This window comes from Mixophyes fleayi, chromosome 10 (genome assembly GCF_038048845.1).
Source record: "Mixophyes fleayi isolate aMixFle1 chromosome 10, aMixFle1.hap1, whole genome shotgun sequence".
In the NCBI taxonomy this organism is placed as follows: domain Eukaryota; kingdom Metazoa; phylum Chordata; class Amphibia; order Anura; family Limnodynastidae; genus Mixophyes; species Mixophyes fleayi.
In genome coordinates, this window is record NC_134411.1 from 36,612,434 (window position 1) to 36,635,487 (window position 23,054).

Genomic DNA, 23,054 nt, shown 5'->3' on the forward strand with positions numbered 1-23,054 from the left:
GGCTACCAAATTAGTTTACATATGCCAAAGAGCGTTTGAAAAAAACAAATCAAATGCACGGACAGATTAAAGGCTTAAATCGGTTAGCCTTTAGGTACTTAGGCAGCGCCCTCGCCATTTAGATAGCTTGACACTCTATCCAGACATAGTTTTATTAGTTGGGAAAAAAAAAATCACCAGGTCAGCAATACATCTAAATTATGACTCTGTCCGCCCAAGGAAGAAGAGCTCTAATTCGAAACGCGTCGGTGAAGCACACTGGATGCAGATCTTCCGGTTGGCTCGGTGCTGCCATAAATCTCAAAGTGATAACCTAAATACCGTTAACTACACATTTATTATGGATTGAAATACAAATCTTATGCTGTTACAGTTTTGATGGATCCAGTATGTTTCCTGCGACGCGTTTCACAATAGAGCACTTCTTCCTCAGGCAGACAGAGGCATATGGACATCCATAGGGTGTAGGGACTGCCTAAGTACCTAACTCTTTCTGAACAACTAAGTGCGCACATTGATTATTGAAACCCTTGAATCCATTGATGCATTTGATCATTGCTGAGTTTATATGATTTCCTAGCGCCCATCACTCTTCATTGACAATATACCAACATATACTTGCTGGAAGTATGCAAAATAAATTTTTACAGGACTAAACTTTGTAGACGACACTGACGTTCATCCATTTTTCTGGAGGTGCTTGACCTCGTTTTAATTTAGAAAAAAAAACAATTTGATTGGCTGCTGCTAGTAAGCAGCAGATTTTCCTCTGTACTGGAAGACAAAACAGGCCAGAAATGCCCAACTGAATTAAGGGGGTTGGCGCCGTCTAAAGAGAGCCACACCCCTTGCAAGTTCACCACGCCCACACTGCTGTCTGGCGCAACTATGTGGCCACACCTCTAACACTATATTTTCCAGGGCATTTTTAAGTTCCCAATCTGCCCTGGTGAAGCCAGTCACAGTCACGGATATTTATTATCCGGTGAAACAGTCTTGTATTCCGTTCCCACCAATTTCTTTGTCTCAACAATTCTTTTACAGTCCTCCTGTCTTGAATCCAAACTATGTCAACAGCACTGTAGATTATTTTAGAAATACAAACCATTCACTTACTGCGATTCAGATTTGGACATTGCGATATGTATCCATTTGGCATAAATATGAGTTTCACATCTTGAATCACTCCCTTGGGGCAAAGAAAGAAAAAAAAAAAGCAAAGTAGTGATGGTTAGTGACAGCATTCACACATAATACACAACAATGACACAATTACTTCCTAAATGTATCTTTAGCAGCCAACGGTTTTATATAAGGAATATGAGCTGGGCAAAAAAGAAGCAATAAACCTCAGAGAGATGCATCCGTCCTACAGCCTCTAGTCGAACAGTCCTGATTTATATTACACACAAAGAAATAAGACAGAACAACAAGAATATAGCAGACAAATGCTCCAAGAAAATTCAGCTTGATTCTAGATGGGAGATAATGGGATCCAGGTCCTTTCTAAGATGTAGTCATATTGAACACAGAGTCTCTGTGTCTGAATGCTGGCTCAGTGGTTAGCACTTCTGCCTCACAGCGCTGGGGTCGTGAGTTCAATTCCCGACCACAGCCTTATCTGTGTGGAGTTTGTTTGTTCTCCCCGTGTTTGCTTGGGTTTCCTCCGGGTCCCCCGGTTTCCTTCCACACTCCAAAAACATACTAGTAGGTTAATTGGCTGCTATCAAACTGACCCTAGTTTCTGTCTGTGTGTGTGTATGTTAGGGAATTTAGATTGTAAGCTCCAATGGGGAAGGGACTGATGTGAGTGAGTTCTCTATGCAATGCTGCAGAATTAGTGGCGCTATATAAATCGATGATGATAAATGCAGAGTATCTTCTGTATACATGTATAGACAGATTGACAATAGAGAAATTTTCTTTATGACCCCAGCAATGATTAGACTCTAGCTCCGTCCACATTAACCCTCCAGCATATTCCAGCAAGGAACGTACGCCAGGTCAAGCTGAAAATTTGCAGCCAGGTATAAAGTCAGCAACTGTTTATTCTCCCTCAGTGCAGCGTTATGGGGCTAGCAAAATATATCCGGGGCAACTAATAAAATTCATTATGGATATTTGTAATGGTTTACCATGAAAAGATTTAATAAGAGTTGATAGATAAAGGTCCTTTAGCCAATAATAACCAGATTCTGGGTCTAACCATAACGTAGAAATGTGGCTGAGCAGCGTTAGTAGTAAATTCTAAGGTCGCATTATCCTATTTAAAAAATAATATTGTAATAAGGTATCATATAGACGAGAGAATATTTTCTTGACTGCTTTTAATAGTTTTCATAGAAATGTAATTAAAGACAGCCCCATATTCATTGTTTACCCATTTAAAAAATCCCCAGAATCTTCCTTCCTGCAGGAAATGGAAATGACAAACAAGTAAATGTTATAGACGGTGGTTTGCAGAGGACATTAAAGTGCTGTAGGTGCCAATCACACGTATGTTTATCGCATTCCCTGGAGATGCAGCGTAGACTTGGCAGCATCTCTCTATAAAAAAATAAAAATTGATATTTCCCCCACCCCACATAAACTACCAGCATCTGTGCTATTACCTGGCCTGTTGGAGGACACAAGCGCAAGCCTGTGCCAGCTTGGGCTGGAAACTCTATAACCAACCGTTTCATTAAATGCCCCAGCCTGAGTAACATGGGTGGAATTTCCAGGTCCACGAAAACCACATGGGTTCTCCGCAGACACAAGAGGCTAATCGGAGATGAGCCGATGAGCGATGGGACTCTTCCTGCACCCTTTGAGCAATGGGTAGCCATGTAATAGTCAAAAAACAGATTAGGTGTTCTTGTAGAATTACAAATCCCAGCAAATCCTGATGGCTAGGGACCACAGGAGCATCTAGATCCACAAAAGTACCAGGCTACGTCTGGCTCACATCATTACAGGAAGAACCCTCCCTCCCCCCACCCCGATTTAACGGAAACCAGCCAACAATATAGCGCTGGTGCTGAATACATATATAACAGGGACACTAGGATAATGACTGCTGTATCGTCACACCAGCAAGATAGACTATAAATACTAGGGATGTGCACCGGCGACTTTTGAGGTCTCGTGTTTTGTGTTTTGGATCCGGATTTTCGTTATTTTTGAGGTTCGGATTTGTCTCGCAAAACACTTGACGAAAGGTCTCGGTTCGGATTTAAGGTTTTGGATTCGGATTTTTTTGCAAAAAAACATAAAAAGTTTAAAAATCAAGTTTTTGGGCTTATTTTCACTCCTAGGCTATTATTAACCTCAATAACATTCAATAACAAGCATTTCCACTAATTTACAGTGTATTCTGAATACCTCACAATATAGTTATTAGTCCAAAACGTTGCAACAAGGTATCTTTCTGGACTGCGTAGAGGAGTGGGTCACCACAATATATATTAAAAACCCTGAACTTTTATGATTCGCACCAATAAATGTACCTGGACTGCGTAGAGGAGTGGGTCACCACAATATATATTAAAAACCCTGAACTTTTATGAATCGCACCAATAAATGTACCTGGACTGCCTAGAGGAGTGGGTCACCACAATATATTAAAAACCCTGAACTTTTATGATTCGCACCAATAATTGTACCTGGACTGCGTAGAGGAGTGGGTCACCACAATATATATTAAAAACCCTGAACTTTTATGAATCGCACCAATAAATGTACCTGGACTGCGTAGAGGAGTGGGTCACCACAATATATATTAAAAACCCTGAACTTTTATGATTCGCACCAATAAATGTACCTGGACTGCGTAGAGGAGTGGGTCACCACAATATCTTAAAAACCCTGAACTTTTATGAATCGCACCAATAAATGTACCTGGACTGCGTAGAGGAGTGGGCACTGGGCACCACAATAAAATATATAAAAAACCTTCAACAGATCTGCATTACACTACACATACGGCTGCTCCTCCATCCTCTCCATCATATACATGTTGGAGTTTTAGCGTGTGACAACCTCTTGTTTTTGATAATGTCAGTGCATTTTGAATATTTTTCAATTTGCCCCACACCACTGAATGTACTTTATCTATGATACGCATCTATCTATCTTGACTGCGTAGTGTGGTGGCCCCGGTACACAATTTGGTACCGAGGCCACAATATAATTAAAAAACCCTCCACGTGTCAGAATTCCACCAAACAAGTATCTGGACTGCATAGTGGGGTGGCCCCGGTACCCAATTTGATACCGGGGCCACAATACCTCCTCCAAACATGGTACAGACAATTCGTCATTGAGATCCCAGACAGACAGGGTCAAAGTGTTATTGTTTGACTTTGTAAACCCAAAAAACTGTCCCTGTTGCACATAGTCGTGCAATGAAGACTGACTTTTTCATTTAAAGGCACGATCTTTCAAGTGTAGTGTTTGTAAGTCTAAGTCATATTATACTTTTGGTAAAATTGGTTTATTTTGTTCCTCTTTATGGTAATTAGTAATAGAATTAAAGTATGAAATAGAATTAAAGTATGAAATAGAATTAAAGTATGAAATAGAGTGGTATATAGAGTTGTAGTGTGGTATAGATAGAGTAATCCACACAATATAATAATAATAAAACCCTCCACGTGTCAGAATTCCACCAAACAAGTATCTGGACTGCGTAGTGTGGTGGCCCCGGTACACAATTTGGTACCGAGGCCACAATATAATTAAAAAATTGGGCATCAACTGTCAACGTTGTTTAATATCTGATACACCTAAATATGGACTGCACAGTGGAGTGGCCCCGGTAGTAAATTTGGTGCCGGGGCCACAATACCTCCTCCAACTTCCAAGTGTAGTGTTTATAAAGACAGACAGCGTCGAAGTGTTATTAGTTGACTTTCTTAACCCTAAAATTGTCCCTGTTGCAAATATTCGTGCAATGGACAGTTACTTTTTTATTGAAAGACTCAAGCTTTCAAGTGTAGTGTTTATAAAATATAAACAACAATACAGTAGTTTTAGAGCACGTCAATACCTCTTGTTTTAAATTATGACACGGCATTTTACTTTTGGTTTAATTTCTTGTATTTTTTTAAATTTGGTTTTACTTTTTGAACATGGCAAACGACTGTTGATTGGTCATATAATGCAAAAAAAAAAGGTCCAAGATGGAATTGTCCTTGGGCCCTCACACCCACCCTTATGTTGTTGAAATAGGACATGCACACTTTAACAAACCAATCATTTCAGCGACAGGGCCTACCAAACAACTTTGGCTGAAATGATTGGTTTGTTTGGGCCCCCACACCAAAAAAGCTATTCATCTCTCCCTGTACAGACTAAACAGGCTCTACTGAGGCAAGATGTCGTCCTCATCCTCAACCTCTGATTCCTCTCCCCCTACAGTGTGTACTTCCTCCTCATCACACATTATCAATTCGTCCCCGCTGGACTCCACAACCACAGGTCCCTCTGTAGTATCTGGAGGGCAGTGCTGTACTTCATTGAGGAATTGATTATTCATTTTTATAAACATCATTTTTTCAACGTTGTGAGGAAGCAACCTCCTTCGCCGCTCACTGACCAGGTTCCCCGCTGCACTAAAAACTCTTTCCGAGTACACACTGGAGGGGGGACAACTCAGGTAAAATAGAGCCAGTTTGTACAGGGGCTTCCAAACTGCCTTTTTTTCCTGCCAGTAACAATATGGACTGTCTGACATGTCTACTTGGATGGTGTCAGCAAAGTAATCATCCACAATTTTTTCTATTGTGACAGCATCCAATGCAGCGAGAGTAGACATGTCTGCAATGGTTGGCAGGTCCTTCAGTCCGGACCAGATGTTATCAGCATCCCCGCCAGTGCCTCTTTTGGGAAAACTGAGCTTTTTCCTCGCAGCCATAGATGTGGAAGAAAATGAGGGTGGAGCTGTTGGCATGTCACGGTCCTCTTCAGAGGACAATCTCCTGACCAGCAGGTCTTTGCACCGCTGTAGACTTGTGTCCGCCGGAAACAGAGACACAACATACGCTTTAAACCGATGATCGAGCACGGTGGCCAGAATGTATTCCTCTGACTTTAAAAGAGTGACCACCCTCGGATCCTGGCAAAGCGTACGAAGGGCTACATCCACAAGAGCTACATGCTTGGTGTAATCGCAATGGCTTACCAGCTCCTCCCTCACTTTCTCCAGCTGCTTCTGCAACAGCCTGATCAGGGGAATGACCTGACTCAAGCTGGCAGTGTCGGAACTGACTTCTCGTGTGGCAAGTTCAAATGGCTGCAGAACCTTGCACAACACGGAAATCAGTCTCCACTGCGCTTGACTGAGGCGCATCCCCACTCCTTTGCCTATGTCGTAGGTGGCTGTGTAGGCCTGAATGGCCTTTTGCTGCTCCTCCATCCTCTGCAGCATATAGAGGGTGGAGTTCCAGCGCGTCACAACCTCTTGTTTGAGGTGATGGCAGGGCAGGTTCATGCTTTTTTGATGTGCCTCTAGTCTGCGGTAGGCACTGGCTGAATGCCGAAAGTGTCCAGCAATTTTGCGCGCCACCGCAAGCATCTCCTGCACACCCCTGTCACTCTTGAGGTAATGCTGCACCACCAAATTAATGGTGTGGGCAAAACATGGGACGTGCTGGAAATTGCCCATATTTAATGCCCGCACAATGTTACTGGCATTGTCTGACACCACAAATCCCCATGAGAGTCTAAGTGGGGTAAGCCACTGGGAGATAATTTCCCTCATTTTCTCTAATATGTTGTCAGCGTTGTGCCTCTTATTAAAGCCTGTAATACACAATGTTGCCTGCCTTTGCATGAGCAGCCATTTTGTAGATGCTGCTACTGATGCAGCTGTTGCTGTTGCTGCGGAAGGGGATGCATCTACCCAGTGGGCTGTCACAGTCATATAGTCCTTCGTTTGCCCAGAACCACTTGTCCACATGTCCGTGGTTAAGTGGACAGTGGGTACAACCGCATTTTTAAGAGCACTGAGGACACTTGATCGTACTTCTCTGTACATTTTTGGTATCGCCTGCCTAGTGAAGTGGAATCTCGAGGGGATTTGGTACCGGGGACACAATACCTCCATCAACCCTCTAAATCCCACTCCACTGATGGCGGACACCGGGCGCACGTCTAACACCAACATTGCAGTTACAGCCGCAGTTATACGCTTTGCAATAGGGTGACTACTATCGTATTTTGTGGTCATGGCAAACGACTGTTGGACGGTCAATTGTTTTGTGAAAGACTTAGCGGTCTTACGACTTCCCCTCTGGGAAGATGACCGACTAACAGCAGCAACAGCAGCAGTGGCAGTAGTAGGCGTACCGCTGCAGGATTCCTCGGATGAATCCCGTATTGAGGAGGACTCAGTCTGGCTGCTGACTTGGGCTGCAGGACTGAATCTGATGGAGATTGTGGAGGAAGTTGACGAGGAGGGTGTTGCTGGTGTGTATCCAACTGGACCACGGGATTTAGGTGTCCCTGTACCGATGAGGGTCCTAGCCCCAGTTCCTGAACTAACCACTGAACTATGAAGGTTATTCAGGTGACGTATAAGGGAGGATGTTCCTAGGTGGGCAAGATCCTTACCCCTGCTTATTTGAGCTTTACATAAGCTACATATGGCCATACATTGGTTGTCTGGATTTGGATAAAAATAACTCCAGACCGAAGAGGTGCATTTTTTGGTCTTCTGACCAGGCATGACGATGGGCTTTTTCATCCCATGGACATCAGCTGTTTCCCCCCCTGGTGCCTCATTTACAATAACCACATCACCATCCTCATCATCAAGTTCCTCCACAGCGCCAGCTACATCATCAATAGCCTCCTCCCGAGCCACCTCTTCCCGTACAGTGATGGGAAGGTCAGGCTTGACAACCACCAACATCCTTGGACTCGCCTTGTGGATTTGTGATAATTTCTCTTTAGAAGGCAGAGTTGTTTGCTGTTTTGTTGCTGACAGCATAACTCTCTTCAATTTTTTGTAGGGGGGGGGGGGAGGAGGAGGGCTAAGATCCGTGGGTGAAGCTGAACCACTAGTCATGAACACGGGCCAGGGTCTAAGCCGTTCCTTGCCACTCCGTGTCGTAAATGGCATATTGGCAACTTTACGTTTCTCCTCAGATGATTTAAAGTTTCTCTTTTTGCTACTTTTTCTTAACTTGGGCTTTTTGGATTTTACATGCCCGGTACTACGAGATTGGGCATCGGGCTTGGAAGACGACGTTGATGGCATTTCATCGTCTATGTCATGACTAGTGGCAGCAGCTTCAGCATTAGGAGGAAGTGGGTCTTGATCTTTCCCTACTTTATCCTCCAAATTTTTGGTCTCCATTATATGTAGCACAAGATACTGCAGAATGTGTGAACTTGGTAATATTGCAGTACCAATGGACTTATACTGCTGGATTGGTTTTGCAAATTTGGTTATAATTATTATATATTTTTTTTTTTTTACATTTTTTATTTTTTTTTACTTTTTTTTTATTTTTAAAAAACTTGGGAATAGTGGGGAAATAACTATGCCCTTAGAAGCACAGAGCACAGGACACAGCACCACTGGACTGAACAGGACACGGCACAGGACCCAGCAGCACTACGGAACTCAGCAGGACAGAGCACAGGACACAGCGCCACTGGACTGATACTGCAGAATGTGTGAACTTGGTAATATTGCAGTACCAATGGACTTATACTGCTGGATTGGTTTTGCAAATTTGGTTATAATTATTATATATTTATTTATTTTTTTAAAATTTTTATTTTTTTTTACTTTTTTTTTATTTTTTAAAAACTTGGGAATAATGGGGAAATAACTATGCCCTTAGAAGCACAGAGCACAGGACACAGCACCACTGGACTGAACAGGACACGGCACAGGACCCAGCAGCACTACGGAACTCAGCAGGACAGAGCACAGGACACAGCACCACTGGACTGATACTGCAGAATGTGTAAACTTTGTAATATTGCAGTACCACTGGACTTTTACTGCTGAATGTGTGAACTTGGTAATATTGCAGTACCAATGGGCTTATACTGCAGGATTGGTTGTGCAAATTTTGTGGTAATTAAAAAAAATTAAAGTAGTTTTTGGTATTTTTTAAAAAAACTTTTTTTTATTTTTTTAAACACAGGGGAATATTGGGGAAATAACTATGCCCTTAGAAGCACAGAGCACAGGACACAGCACCACTGGACTGAACAGGACACAGCACAGGACCCAGCAGCACCACTGACCTCAGAAGGACAGAGCACAGCACACAGCACCACTGGACTGATACTGCAGAACACAGCACAGCACAGCACAGCACAGCACAGCACAGCACAGCACAGCACAGAACTAAACAGCACAGAACTAAACAGCACAGAACTAAACAGCACAGAGGACCACCTAACACACCCTCCCTCTACCCTGATCAATGCCCGAGTGAAGATGGCGGCGACTAGCGGGGAATTTATAGGATCCGAGTATCGCGAGATCCGACAACGGGATTATGAGTCAGAGCCTCAGTTTCACTTTTGAATTTGGCGCCAATACCCGGATCTGTCTCGGATCCGACTCGGATCCGCAACGTTCGGGTGGGCTCGGATTTCATAAATCCGAGTGCGCTCATCCCTAATAAATACGTGACCTCTCTGAGTTTATTTGGATCTTCTTTTGTATATACATATACTGCAAAGCAGTGACACTAACTTCCAGGAGATTATAGGGATCACAATTTGTAACCTTCTGCAAATTAGCAATGGGGCAGATGAAAACCTTTATATGATCTGGTAGATTGGGATAGTCTGCTGGTATTGAGGACTGTAACACTTCTATGATCATCTGCTACAATGTATCATTATCATGCGGAGCCTCAATATGGAAATCTGTGGATTCATCTGGGTCTATGACTTGTGTGGCCCCTGGCTCTTTCCTTCACTGGTTCAGTAATTCTGTCTCCTCTCTCTCTCTACTTTCTATGTTTATACGTCTTTCTTACCCATTTACTGTACTCCATAGTATTGTTCTCTTTAAAATAATATCATTACTATAATCTTATTCCATATTACAGTACAGTAAAACTATTAGAATTCTAATATTGTTACAGTGTCACGTTGCTAATTAATTTGAGTACTAAATAGGTTGTCTGTGTTTTCATATGTTGCCAAATAAAACAATGAAACAGTCAAAGGACTGTGAATCAAGGGAGGGCTCTGTGTGTAATACTGTAAACCAATGTCTGCTGGACCACGGAGGGTTAACAGATTCATTAAGCGAGCAGAGTCGCTCTAGCTTGCAGGCCTGTGCACACACCACCAGCATATAATGAGGCAGAGGAACTCATTCCAGAATTGCAAGGCAAACAAATCTGTAAATAAAATATGTACATGGAATAGGACTGGGAGCTGTACAAACGGAGGCACGTTTAATATTGATGTGTTCATTGTCTGTTAGATTGCAGTGGGAGAAAGTGCATGTGGGGCTGTATGGTCCAGTCATACAGCAATGATGGTTCGGGCTGTTTCAGTATAGAGAGGATAAATATAAGTCTTGTGTGAATGGAGCAGAGGTTGGTCATAGGGTACCCTAGGGAAGGTTAAGAGGGTGCTCCAGGGATTTGATAAGCTAGCTTGAAGAGTTCCGTTTTCAGGGAATAATTGAAAGAGGTTAGAGGAAAGTCTTATTGTATGAGGGAAGGAGTGTGAGTATGGACAGGATTGTGGACGGAGTGGAGGAGCCAATTTAGGAGATATTTTCAGACAAGTAAGGAGATGTCTGTTGGTGCGGTTTTGCTAATGGCCTTGTATGTGTCATGCTCCATCCACGTACGTCCATTTAGTGCCAGGGACGCGTCTCCTTGCCTATCAATGTGACGCTCCTCTTCTTCCTAGTCACGTCTCCACTGCAAGGCAACGAGACGCTCTCCTTCCTCCGTTTGCGGCGGTCAGCTGTCCTGCCGCCGATTCACACTGCCACCAATCAGATTCACCTTTACACTATATTAAGGAGGCTCTGGCACCAATAGGGTGCCAGAGTATCAAGGTCCACTTATGCTCCGGTGCTCCTGTCAGTTTCATTGCATCCTGACCGACCTTCTGGCTCCTGACGTGGCTATACCTGACCTTGCTTTTGGATTCTCCTTTGGCGTGTGTAGAGCTCTTGACTTGACCTTCACCTTTCTGATCTCGATATTGCCTATTCCCTCGTCCATACGGCCTGACCCCGAATTGCACAACCATGTTTGGTTCCCCTCTACTTTGCTGACGACTGACTAAGAGGTCTGCGGCCTGTACATCTTCTGCAGCAAACTCCAAACTCCCTTGCGGGGGTCCCTGGCGAAGACCAGAGTCGCGTTTAGAGTCCGCGCCTCCTAGCTTCAGCGCAGATATCAGCAAGTCGGCCTCAGTTCCTGCAAACTTGTGACAGTAGGTTAGTAGAAGTATTTTATATTGTATTTGGTAAAAACAGGCAACCAATGTAGGGACGGACAAAGAGGAGCAGCAGTAGTACAACGTTTTGTGAGGAAAATCAGTGTAGACGCTGCGCGTAAAATATTTTGTAGGGGATTGAGTCTAAATCAGGGAAGACCAGTAAGAAGGAAATTATAATATCCAATGCGGGAGATGATGAGTGCATTAAATAAAGATTTTGCAGTGCGTTGTGAGAGATGTGTGTGTATCCTGGAACTATTTCTTAAGTTTATGTAATAGGATTTGGATACAGAGTGAATGTGGGGAATAAAGGATCGATGACACCTAGGCGGGGAGCTTGTGATTATATTGTTGTTTTGTCAACAGAAATGGAGATATCAGGTCGATAGCTTCTGTTGACTGCTGGGAACAATATTTAGTGTGAGGTGGTGAGAGGACATCCAATATGAAATTCCAGAAAGACCGTCAGTAAGGCTGGGTACACACTGGAGCGTTTTCATCCACTAATCGGGCAAATCAGCGACTCGATGGACGAAAAGTCGTTCAAAAGTGTTGATTGTAAGCTCATTTGGTTGGTCGTACTGTTTAATATTTTGCGACCAATCATGCAGTGTGTATGCACTCATGCTCACCATCTCCATGGAGTTTACAGGATCGGGCTCTTTTCAGCCGATGCCGGCAATGAATGTCCCGGTAAATAAATGTAGAGAGCGCTGTAGAAGGATTAATATCATTTGTTCGTTCTGAGACAGAATGTTTCGTTTCAGAGTCACAGAAGCTAACGAAATTCATTAGGACATGTGGATAGCTATAACAAGGTGTTTTAATCAGTGTGACAATGTGACAATATTGTGCTGTCATTCTCTGAAGACTAGAGGACCAGATAAAGGACCAGATGAAGAGCCCAAATCTGAAGGTAAATCATGTCAGTGTGTATGGATGAATCGTCAGACTGATCGGACCTTCAGTCATAGGTACAATCGTTTTAGGTAACACTTCGGTCGGAAAATTCTTCAGTGTGTACCTAGCCTAACACACTTTCTTCAATGCTGTGTCGGTGGAGTGTTGGGAATGAAGCCATGACTGAAGAGTGTAGGTTGTGTGAGGTGAGTGAAGCCTTTCATGATGCTTGAAGCAGCATGGTGTTTGAAATATGGGTTGGTAATCGGAGTGTGTTTTTGGCTCAGAATTTGATTTTTTGACAATAGGAGTAATAAATCCATACTTGAATAATGTTGGAAAGATACTAGTGAAGAGAAAGAGATCATAGATATTTGTTAAGGCTGGATGGAGTACAGGAAACTGCTACCGACTGATTTGTGAAAGTTTAGGGTCAAGCAGCCAGGTAGTAGAGTGCGGAAGAGAAGATTAGAGTAGATCAAATAAAAAGACGGAGCCAGAGGGAGGAGGAGAAGAATTGACCAGGTTTTTGCTTGTGAAAGACGAAACCATTCAATTTCCTATTTTCTCAATCTTGAAGTAAGAAGCAATAGTGGTCGGAGAGATAAGTTAACAAAAGCCAAATACCGATAAGAAAGAGTTATGAAATAAACCAACTGTCCAGGAATTTCTGCAAAGTGTTAGTTCTGCAGCTTCAGGTTCATGAAGACGGCTAATCAACAAAACTGTACAGAAATCAAAGTATAGGTTCACAATTACCATATTAAAGGGGAACTCCAACCTTTGTTATTCAATAATTTATATTCCTCACATCTACAAGGAGTACTTTACTTGCAGAAGCACTTACCCCAGGCATCATTTTAAAACGAATACCCTCAAGATAGTGTTTCCACTTTACCGACATCTTGGCGCCTGAGTGATTCTCCTAAAGACAGAGTGAATCCATTTATAACTGAACATATCTGGATGCTGGTGTGAGGACTGATACACTAAAGATTAACTAAAAATAAATGAAAAAAAAAAGCAATGGAAATTTTGCCTTAACTTTAACAATTTTTTCCTTCACTTCTGCTTCATTTTATGCCAATGAGAAAAAGTGGATGAGGTTTAGTAAACAGCAACATCATGGGAAGGTCAAGTGACAATTGCAGTAGGGGCGTGGCTCTGCTATTCAGGTCATTTAACCCTGCAACCGCGGTGCAATGTCACTGTTGCATCACGGCATTGCAAAGGGGCTGGGCCAAAATTATGCAAATCTCAGCTTTAAATCCCCCACTTATCCCACCCACTTCACTAGGAAGAAGACAGGATGTGGGAGAATGGTCTGATTTCTGAAAGTTTGAGAGAACTACCTGAAATTTGGTAGTCTCCCGGACATTTTGGGATAGCAGGTAAGTGTACTTATAGAACACGTTATCTATTCGCTTTTCACTAATTTTTACAGCCAAGTTATTAAATATTAAGAAATTCTCTTGTCTTATGAAATTTAAGCACAGAAAATAGATATTTTTAAAGGACTAAAAATTACTTTCTACCTCTGATAAACACATTTTAATAGAATATAGTGTAAAATCAAGCAGTTGCTCCAAAGTCAATTCTTAGAATGTTTTCTTACGTGTTGACTATTCTGAGACATTCTTAATGAAGGTTCTCTGACACATCAACACAAACAAACATGTGAGAGACTCAGATGTGCCGACATCTAATCTCCACAGACAGAATAACCCAGGGGAAGAAGTTTTACAGCTAAGACGGACACATGAGGTGAGAGACGTTATTGCTTGTGGCTCCCTGTCGCTGGATCGCACGACACCCTGCAAATAAAGAGATTCACCAAAATTACAAACTGTTTTCCATTCTGTTTAAACAATTAAATCCTAAAATGTTACTCTCCGGGGGCTCCTGTCCTTTTCAGGGTTTTTTTTTCCCAGCTGGATAAAACATTCTTCATAGGAAGCATTGTCAATGAAACCATTCCTATGCAGCGTTGTCTGGCAGCAGACGAGCCATCGGAGAACATTAGCGCCGATGTAACCGCATGATGCCGCATTCATCGAGGGCCGGTGTAAATGACTCGCTTTATAATAACACCACCGAGGGGTCCCTTAATTGTACAGGTCCTTGTTAGGTATTATTTTATACTAGCAAATGGCACGGACGTGAAAACGACAACATAATCTAGGGCTCAATCAGCCCGCTGTTTAAGTGGTGCTCCTCAAATTAATACCGTTTCACTGTGTAAGCCACTGTGTCATAATAATATACTTCAGTGTAATGTTAATAACTTATTATGGTAAACACATGCAATAATAATTATAATGTGACACTGAACAAAGCAAACGCAAGACCTAATGACAACAATTCTGTCTCCACGGTGAGGACCGTGTTGTAAAATTTGCAAATAATCAGGCGGGGATGGGTAAGAGCAGCATTCAGGGGCGCAGAGAGTGGGGGGGGGGGCAGATGTAAAGTACCAGAGCCTGGGCATGATGGAGTAGTGGGAGGAGCCACCAATGTGGTGTAGACACACCCCCTTCGGCAGCTGTGTAAGAGCCACAAGAAGTTGCTGTACCAATGCGCAAAATTCCTCTTGGCGCCCTGGCAGGACCTATAGGTAGAGAACCATAGTGCTGTATTTATCCTATACAACAATGGATCCACATGTTTAGGTGCAGTCCTATATATAAGACACAGCACATACATGGCACCTATATATCTATATGTATGAAACCGTGAGCATTTAAATTTAAAATCGGCGCATATTCTGCAGTGGTGTCACCAGTCCTTTCCTCCCCCCGATGTCATCTTGCAGGGGGGCACAGGAGCAGGGCAGAGCCAACCCTATCACTAATGGGTAATGCTGTCTGGTGGCACCCACCATGCCGTTAGGCCTGATGGGTGCCACACCCCTCAGGAGCCCACTATATTAATTCATTACCCCTTAGCTACTCGCAGGCCGCTTGTGTGGGTAACCGCCTGTGATTGAACAGTGGGAAAAGGGGGGAGGGCTTCCATCATTTAGCAGTGGCCTAATATGAAAATGTCAAATGTTAAGCAGAGAAAAACATACGACGAATATATAACAAAGAAATCTACTCCAAATAGTGGCCGGAGGGTAAATAAAGGGGCGGGACAGTGGGGAATCCAAAATGGAAAAGAGATACAGGAAGTTGCAGAATATATAGAATGAGGGAGCTGAACATTCTAAAGGGAGGAGCTTGGTTAAGATATTAGAGAGTTGGAGCGCTGGTGTAAAGCAACGAACCTGGGGGTTAATGTTACTTCAGCCTGAATTGGTCTTCATGCTTTTACTAAACTTGGACATCCAGTAATAGATCTCATGCAGCAGGATTAAAATATAAACTGGTAACCAGGTATGGGACTAGAAGATGAAAGATGTCACGCTCATGTTTCCTGGGTCGAAAACTCCACCAATGACCTGGTAACCCAGCCGAAGATCCTCTGTTCACTTTTACTTCCCCTCAGTGCTAGTCAGGTACCTAAACAACAGCATTTAAGTAACCACCTATAAATGGGAGAGTATCTATCCACTACCCATTGGCAATTATGGGGCTCTGTTTAGCTAGCGGGAGATGGGGAGGGTGACGTATAAGGAAATAATTAACAAGATAAATTCCCTTTCATAAATGTTCTTAAATATTTAGGAAGGGAACATCAAAGAGACAGCCTATATAATTAAATATATGGACATAAATAAACCAGAGTATTAGATCATGCACCCCCCCTTATATTAATGTGAGAAGCAGAAAACTGCTGCCTGTTTTATCGCTTGTTTGAGTCCCTACTCTGAAATGTTTTCCTGCCGGGGGTCGATGCGCTTGTTTGGCAAATGCCGCCTGGGTACAAAGGCAGAGAAAACATTTCATCTCCCAGTGAAGCGTCTACACTTTTGTTAACAGATTTCCGCCTCCTTTTATGATGGCGAGATAAGATAAATTGAAAATAAGCAGAAAACAAAACAGGATTCTAAATACGGTAATGGGGAGAAAAATACCAAGAGCCGGAACCCAATAAATCGTCCAGACTTGGAGGTGATAAGAAATTTGTGTCTGTAACACAAAACGAACTTCTCCTGTTCCTCTAACTGCTCCCACAATCTGGCTGAGCCCTGATTACTCTGCGCTGAAACACTAAAATAAATGGTCTTAAAATGCATCAGGGGGTCCTGCTGTGGGTGTAAAGACCTCGCTGGGAATCAGATAGTTTATGAACTGATGCAGCGTTAACGGGATGCAGAAAAAAGTGGGATAAAGAGGCAGCTTTCACATTTTCTTCTATAGCTTCTCCCCAAATTTTCATTTTCAAGTGATTTTAGTACGCCTTATAACAGCCTACACTGGCATCTGACTGAAAAAGTAAAACCTAATTAGACTGTTTTGTTTACATGTAAAAATAAAGCAAAACAGGATAACTTATGATACACAAATATATGTAGGTCAAATAAACTTACAGGGTAAATATAGGAAGAATAAAATAAAGGAGCGGAACAATAAAGTTACTAAGATACAAAATGTATCCAGGAAGTCAGAAGAGCTCTACGTGTACCCACAGGGGGCAGGGCTAAGAATGATGCTATATTTTTGTCATTAAGCCCCGTCCCCGCCACTTATCTATTGCGGGGACAAGAACCGGGAGGTTGCCCTGCTCTCCCGGGAGGTCTCCCAGAATTTTGGGAGTCTTCCAGACATTCCGGGAGAGTAGGCAACTATGCGTCAAACAAAAGCAGCTAATGAAACTCTAGAGACTGAAGTGTCTTTTACATTTCTGTCTCCATTTCTGAAGTCATGTTGTCTTATCGGTCAGTCTTTGATTAAATCTTGGTCTCCATGAAAATGGCCGCCTCCATAGGCATCAATACACAGACATAGGACACAATTTCTGAACTGTGAGAGTGGCAAGTATGAACTAGTACTGTGAACTAATTAAACAAGATGGATGTGTAAATTTTGCTTCATCTAAAAGGTTCAACACCACAAATGCCTGACATCAGTATCACTGGAAATACTGTGTGCCGTTGGGTCATCTGCTCCTTCCACTATATAACTCTAAGTCTGTGGCTTCCTGCTGCCTCCATTCCCCTCCCCACATCATGTCACTGCCCCTGTCACATGCAGCCCTGTCCTCACTAACACATCACTCATCTCCTGATATACTCTGTGCTGCTGGGAGACCCTGCTCCTTCCACTATATAACTCTCAGTCTGTAGCTTCCTGATGCCTCCATTCCCCTCCTCACATTGTGTCACTGCCCCTGTCACATGCAGCCCTGTCCTCACTAACACAAACAAACTGTCCACTGCATCCCACAAGATCAGCGCATTAACCTCCCTAAACTCTCTGTGCTGCCCCTGTCTCACACATTACAATGTTCTCAGGTCGTTCTATCTCATCCAATGCATGGAACAAGCAAAAGACAGATGTATACAACTTATTATTTTATTTATGTCTTAAAAATACACACATAAAAACAATTACAAACAGGCTTTTACAATGGGCCCACCAGATGGGCCGGTACTTAATATTTCGCCATCAAATTCAATGCTTTTGCCATCAAATTCCATATTTTCTATGTAACTAGCAGATTAGTGAGTATCCAGCTGCTTCCAAAGTGCTAATGAGTCCATGTATTAATTTTCCAACATTCTGTATCCATCCCGAACTGTGTGAGGAGCAATATAAAGATTTAAGTATGGGGAAGGGGAGGGAGTGTGTTTGATACTTTGTGACGATTGACATATGTTCACCATCTGTAAATCATGGAAGCAGGCGGCAAAACAATGACAGATGTAGGTCTATAAAACGTGTCATCAATTTTACTCCGTCCCGATAACTCACACACTTTAGCAGACATGACGAGGGAGTTTGAGGGTCCACGGGAGGGGGGAGGGGGGGGGGTGTGTCTGATAAAATATTTTATATAACAAAATGCAGGAACTCTCTGCAACTCTGATTGTGTCATCAAATTAGACGATTGAATATTTCATCTGCATGACGGGAATCCAGAAAGTCTCTCTCTAATCAGTTGTGTACTGAATACATTACGGGGGAAATTGAAAAATCGTTCGTCTTCATAGCAAGATTTCATGACAATTCCACGACGAATGCCGCTGTCACATGGCCAATTTTCCCCTAATGAATAATGTTTTGATGTTGGAGCGCTCTTGAGATCTGGCCTTGATAGTTAAACATTGGTGGGATGAGATGATTTTCGATGACGCATAATATAGACTGGACTTTGAAGTTTCCTTTGTTCACGTTAATAAATCATAATGCGCAGCGAGCGAACACATTTCTACAGCTAAATTAAACATGGAAATACATTTATATATGAAGCTAAACCTTCTCCAGTCTTCTCTTACATCCAATTACCTAATTTATCAGTGCGCTCGGCTTATAGAAATGATGTCGAAACCTTGCAAGATTTTATTTGTACCATCAAAGGGTTAAAAAGGCCATTAAATGAAACGATCCAATATGGAAAGCACATTATACCAGTCACTAGACATATTTTCCTTCTATAATCCAATTTAAGTGCTGCGTGGATGCATGAAGGATTATGATTATCTCTTAGTATAATGTATCACGTGGAATATAGATGGTGTACTACTTCCCCAATCACGGCTTAAGGTCAGATATCATCAGTTCTAATCATTTTTGGAAAGTTTTGCAGATCTATTGGCATATAAGAACCATTAAAGAACATGTCGAATGAAAAGTATCTTGATAGTCAATAGCCACCTACATCCCATTATTATATATCTCTATCTCTCTATGCGCAATACACTAGACAATGAGGTAGAGAGACCCTTGGCCATCTGAGCTTACAATCTATGGAAAAAGGAAAACATGAGACATAATGGGTGAAGGGATAGGAAAGCATTTTCTGTAAATGAGATTCACTGAAGATATAAAGCACAGATTACGTTTCCAAGGGGTTAAATAAAATATCTCAGCAAAGTTTGAAGAAGGACAATACACAAAGATTGATATAGCCAGTAAAGAGCGCTTCTGTTAGCTAGGAGACTGCAAGCCGCTTACATTATGGCTTCTACACTGAGTGATAAAAGACCAATAAGCTCTGTCCTACTACAGATATCACACATACATATTTAGCTAAATATGCAGTTACAGCAGTATTTTTACTGGAGCTATGTTTTATATACAGAAATATTAAATAGTAGTTTTATTTGTCTTTAACAAGAACATTTTGACCTTTTGTTGTCCAAATTAAACACCGGGCTTCAACAAACAGCAACAACAATAAATAATAATAATAATTATAATATTGATTAATGTTTTTCCTTAAACAAACAAATCACAAATATATTTCAGACATAAAAGTCAGTTCAGTAACGTAAATGTAAAAGATGATGATCATGATCAAATCTCCATCAAATGTAATAAAGGCTTTTTTTTTTAACAGTTTGTTAAAATATTCTTTATTTCTCCCTTTCTTTCCCCATTATTATTACACGGATGTGCCGCGTGTTACTCTTGGAGTTTTCACGTCTTTACAATAATTTTGTTTGATCGGTAACATGAATATTACATGTTAATTAACAATACATAGAATATAGCGTTCAGTTTAAATGAATAATTTTTAAAAAAACAGTATAAAATGCTGCGGGAATTTCATTTCCATAAGAAATGTTTTAAGAAAGGCATTTAGAATTCTTTAGGAAGAGATGCTTGTGAATTCCATTACAAATATATATTCTACCAGAGACCCGTTCATACTGTACAACCAAGGCAATCATTCACTAGTGGAAAATCGGGACTGTTAGAAGGGATGTAATGGGATTAGGAACTACAAAGAGGGGCACCAATAGGGCACATGGACCCCGGTGCGGAAGCAGGATACTGCTCGGGGCAGTAACATAACCCCCCCTTCTTGGAGCCCAAGACTAAAAGTTCCAATGTGCATACTGGGACTTGTAGTTCCCTGACTGTAGTTTATCTGAATTTAATCCTCACGTTTATGAATGAGTGTTAATTCAGCGTGATTAACCCCTTTTATAAGGTGAATTATGTACATTATAACATATTTTCTATCTCCCAACTGTCTTGATTTCAGTGGGACAGTCCCGATTTTAGAGCTCTTTGTCCCGTGGGTGGGAATTTTGGAGGGAAGGGATGTAATGGGCATTCTAGAGATTTACTGCACTAGGCAGCTCTCTGGGAAGGGGGCGTGGCAATGCGGCAGTCGTGGCCACGCCCCATTGTCTGTATGGTCACACCCCCATGTTCCGCTCTCGGGAACATACATGTTGGGAGCTATGTAGAACGTCGGGGACTCCCGGGTCACAATTTTGAGGTTAGATAAAAGACAATCATGTCCTAAAACTTAATTCCCCATATATACCCGGATTGTATTAGGATTATTATCTGTTAAGCAATATGGGTTGTTTAGTTAACAAAAAATAAAATTAAATCACCACTAGTGAATGTACAACATTGACAATAATGAGTAAATATACAACATTGATAATAATGAAGATATGTGCTTTGGAAAGCACACTGCAGTGTTTATAAATTGCCTATACTCTTGCCAGAAGGAAACTTGCGCCATAAAACGCCGTACGGTCAACTGGATATTGGTTTACCTTAAAGAATCCATGTTTCCTATTGCGCTGTCCGAGCCATAAACTGCTTCCTGGCGAGAGGTTCGTCTCTGGGGGATCGATGACTCGCTCATAGATCCTGTAAGAGAACAAGACTATAGTCACATCAAGAGAGCAATCTCTTATAATGAAGCATTAGTTGCCAAATATTCAAGATAATGAAAAGCATAAAAATCACCTTTGCCGTTCAGCCTGACGCTATACTTTATAATTAAGCCATCTGTTTTGTTAATGAAATGTGTCAGTGAGCCGGAGCGCTTATCACGATCCCACACACTGATTCTAATCCACGCAACGCTTTTACGGAATAGATTTCCAGGTGTAAAACAATAAAATATTCACTTTGCTCGTTCTCTAGTACCGTATATATCCCTTCTAATGGTAGCGGAAATAAACGCCATCACAAAGCATGTATTGTTTGTATTGAACAAGGAATCTAAGAGTTCTACTTTCCAAATAAACCTTTCTCCTACTAGTAGAGCCGCATAGCTCCATGCTCGGGACATCTTTGGTTCAGACCCTTATAAAGTACAGAGAATACATACATGTTGGTTTTATATATGTGGTTTAAGTACCAGGTGCTCTGAAACACATGTTAATGGCACTGACCACATAAACACTGAACCCAGAACACTGCAAAGCTCATGACAAAGTTGCCGGCTACCCCTCTAAATAGACTATGAGCTCTTGGGTGTAATTACATCCAGATAATATTTTTGTTTTTAACAAAAGAGTGACAGAAGCTCATATAACGACTCCCCAAATGACAATAAAAAAATGTCCCAATGATATCCACCTCCCCCTTGACTCTAGATTCAATGGTTTGAGATTGCAATGTAAAGTGTTCATCACATATAAATAAGATTGTCAGGAGAGATTGGGGGAAAAAGTAAAAGAGATTATGGGACAGTGACACAAACAGTGACAGTCTAGAGAATCGTACGCTCATAGGTTTAGGAATAACTTTAAATTGTTTCTATAAAGAACTGCCCCATATACGTCTCTTATAAAATTTGTGTTACTGTGTTTTTAACACATATCAGTTTTTAGCAGGGCAATGGGCTCTAAATCTCTGCAGATCTAACTAGACTAATATTTTGTAAATTAAAAGTGTCAACAGTAAACGTGACACCTCTCTATGGATTAATATTTACACTGTACAATATACAGTTACATCATGTAAGTATGTAGAACTGCAGTCCACTATTTCTCCTGTTCTTCCTGCTCGATGTAATCACTACAGGGGCAAACGCAGGATTTGTAGAGGGGGGTTTTCACACCACTCCACCAGTGGGCATAACCAGCATGCATGGGGGCGTGGCTATAATATTAGACAGTGCTTGGCTGCTCTCCAACTCTTCCTATCCCCATAATATACATGGGCAATGCTGCATGCGCTACTGGTAGGTGCTCTCCCTTTGCAAGCAGTGCTGTGTAAAGCGGGAGCAGGGTTCAGCCACCTCAATTTACAGTGCCCCAGGCTTGGAGGGGGTTTCCAGGCACTAAAAAAAAAACCCCTCCTCGGTTTGCCTATGCATTAATCATACCTCCCGGTATCCAAACATCTAAAAAAATATACATCGTCAAATAGTAGGGATAAGTAACACATTTAAATAAACAAGTCTGATGTATGATTGAATGACCATAGTACATGGACAGTTCAGATATACGGACCAAACGGACATCCGAGACCTGGAGACTAGACAGAAAAGATGAATTTACAGCTGTGCAATGCGCCTAGAAATTATATAATTGCCACCTTGATAATCATGTGCAAAACTGTGAGGTCTTTGATCACATGTACAAAATATATTTTTAACATTATATGGATATTGTATTTCTACTAAAACAAGTCATAAACTTAGTTCTGCTCAGATGTCAGAGCTGCACAAGATTACGATTAGGAGACGGCCGTATACATTAAGGACGCCATCATTTACACTGGTCTAGGACGTCACAGAGAGCCCAGCCAGGAGCCCTGGCTGCTAATCACAGAGACGCTGGGAAGGGAAATTAGTCCCTAAGTCCAACGACTCTCTCACTCAGATTTGCACACACATCAATGCACCCGGGCGGTCTCATACACAAG

General features: G+C 41.9%; 1 protein-coding gene across 4 annotated transcripts in view; it reads right to left on the reverse strand.

Annotated features, from left to right (window-relative positions):
- Window positions 1–23,054, reverse strand: part of NELL1 (neural EGFL like 1) — a 474,045-nt gene that overhangs the window by 299,468 nt on the left and 151,523 nt on the right. For all 4 annotated transcript variants that reach the window (XM_075188423.1, XM_075188424.1, XM_075188425.1 and 1 more), the window contains 2 exons: window positions 20,948–21,044; window positions 1,117–1,189 (listed from right to left, as the gene is read on the reverse strand). In XM_075188423.1, coding sequence (XP_075044524.1) covers window positions 1,117–1,189; window positions 20,948–21,044 — 170 coding nt within the window. The remainder of the gene's footprint in view (window positions 1–1,116; window positions 1,190–20,947; window positions 21,045–23,054) is intronic.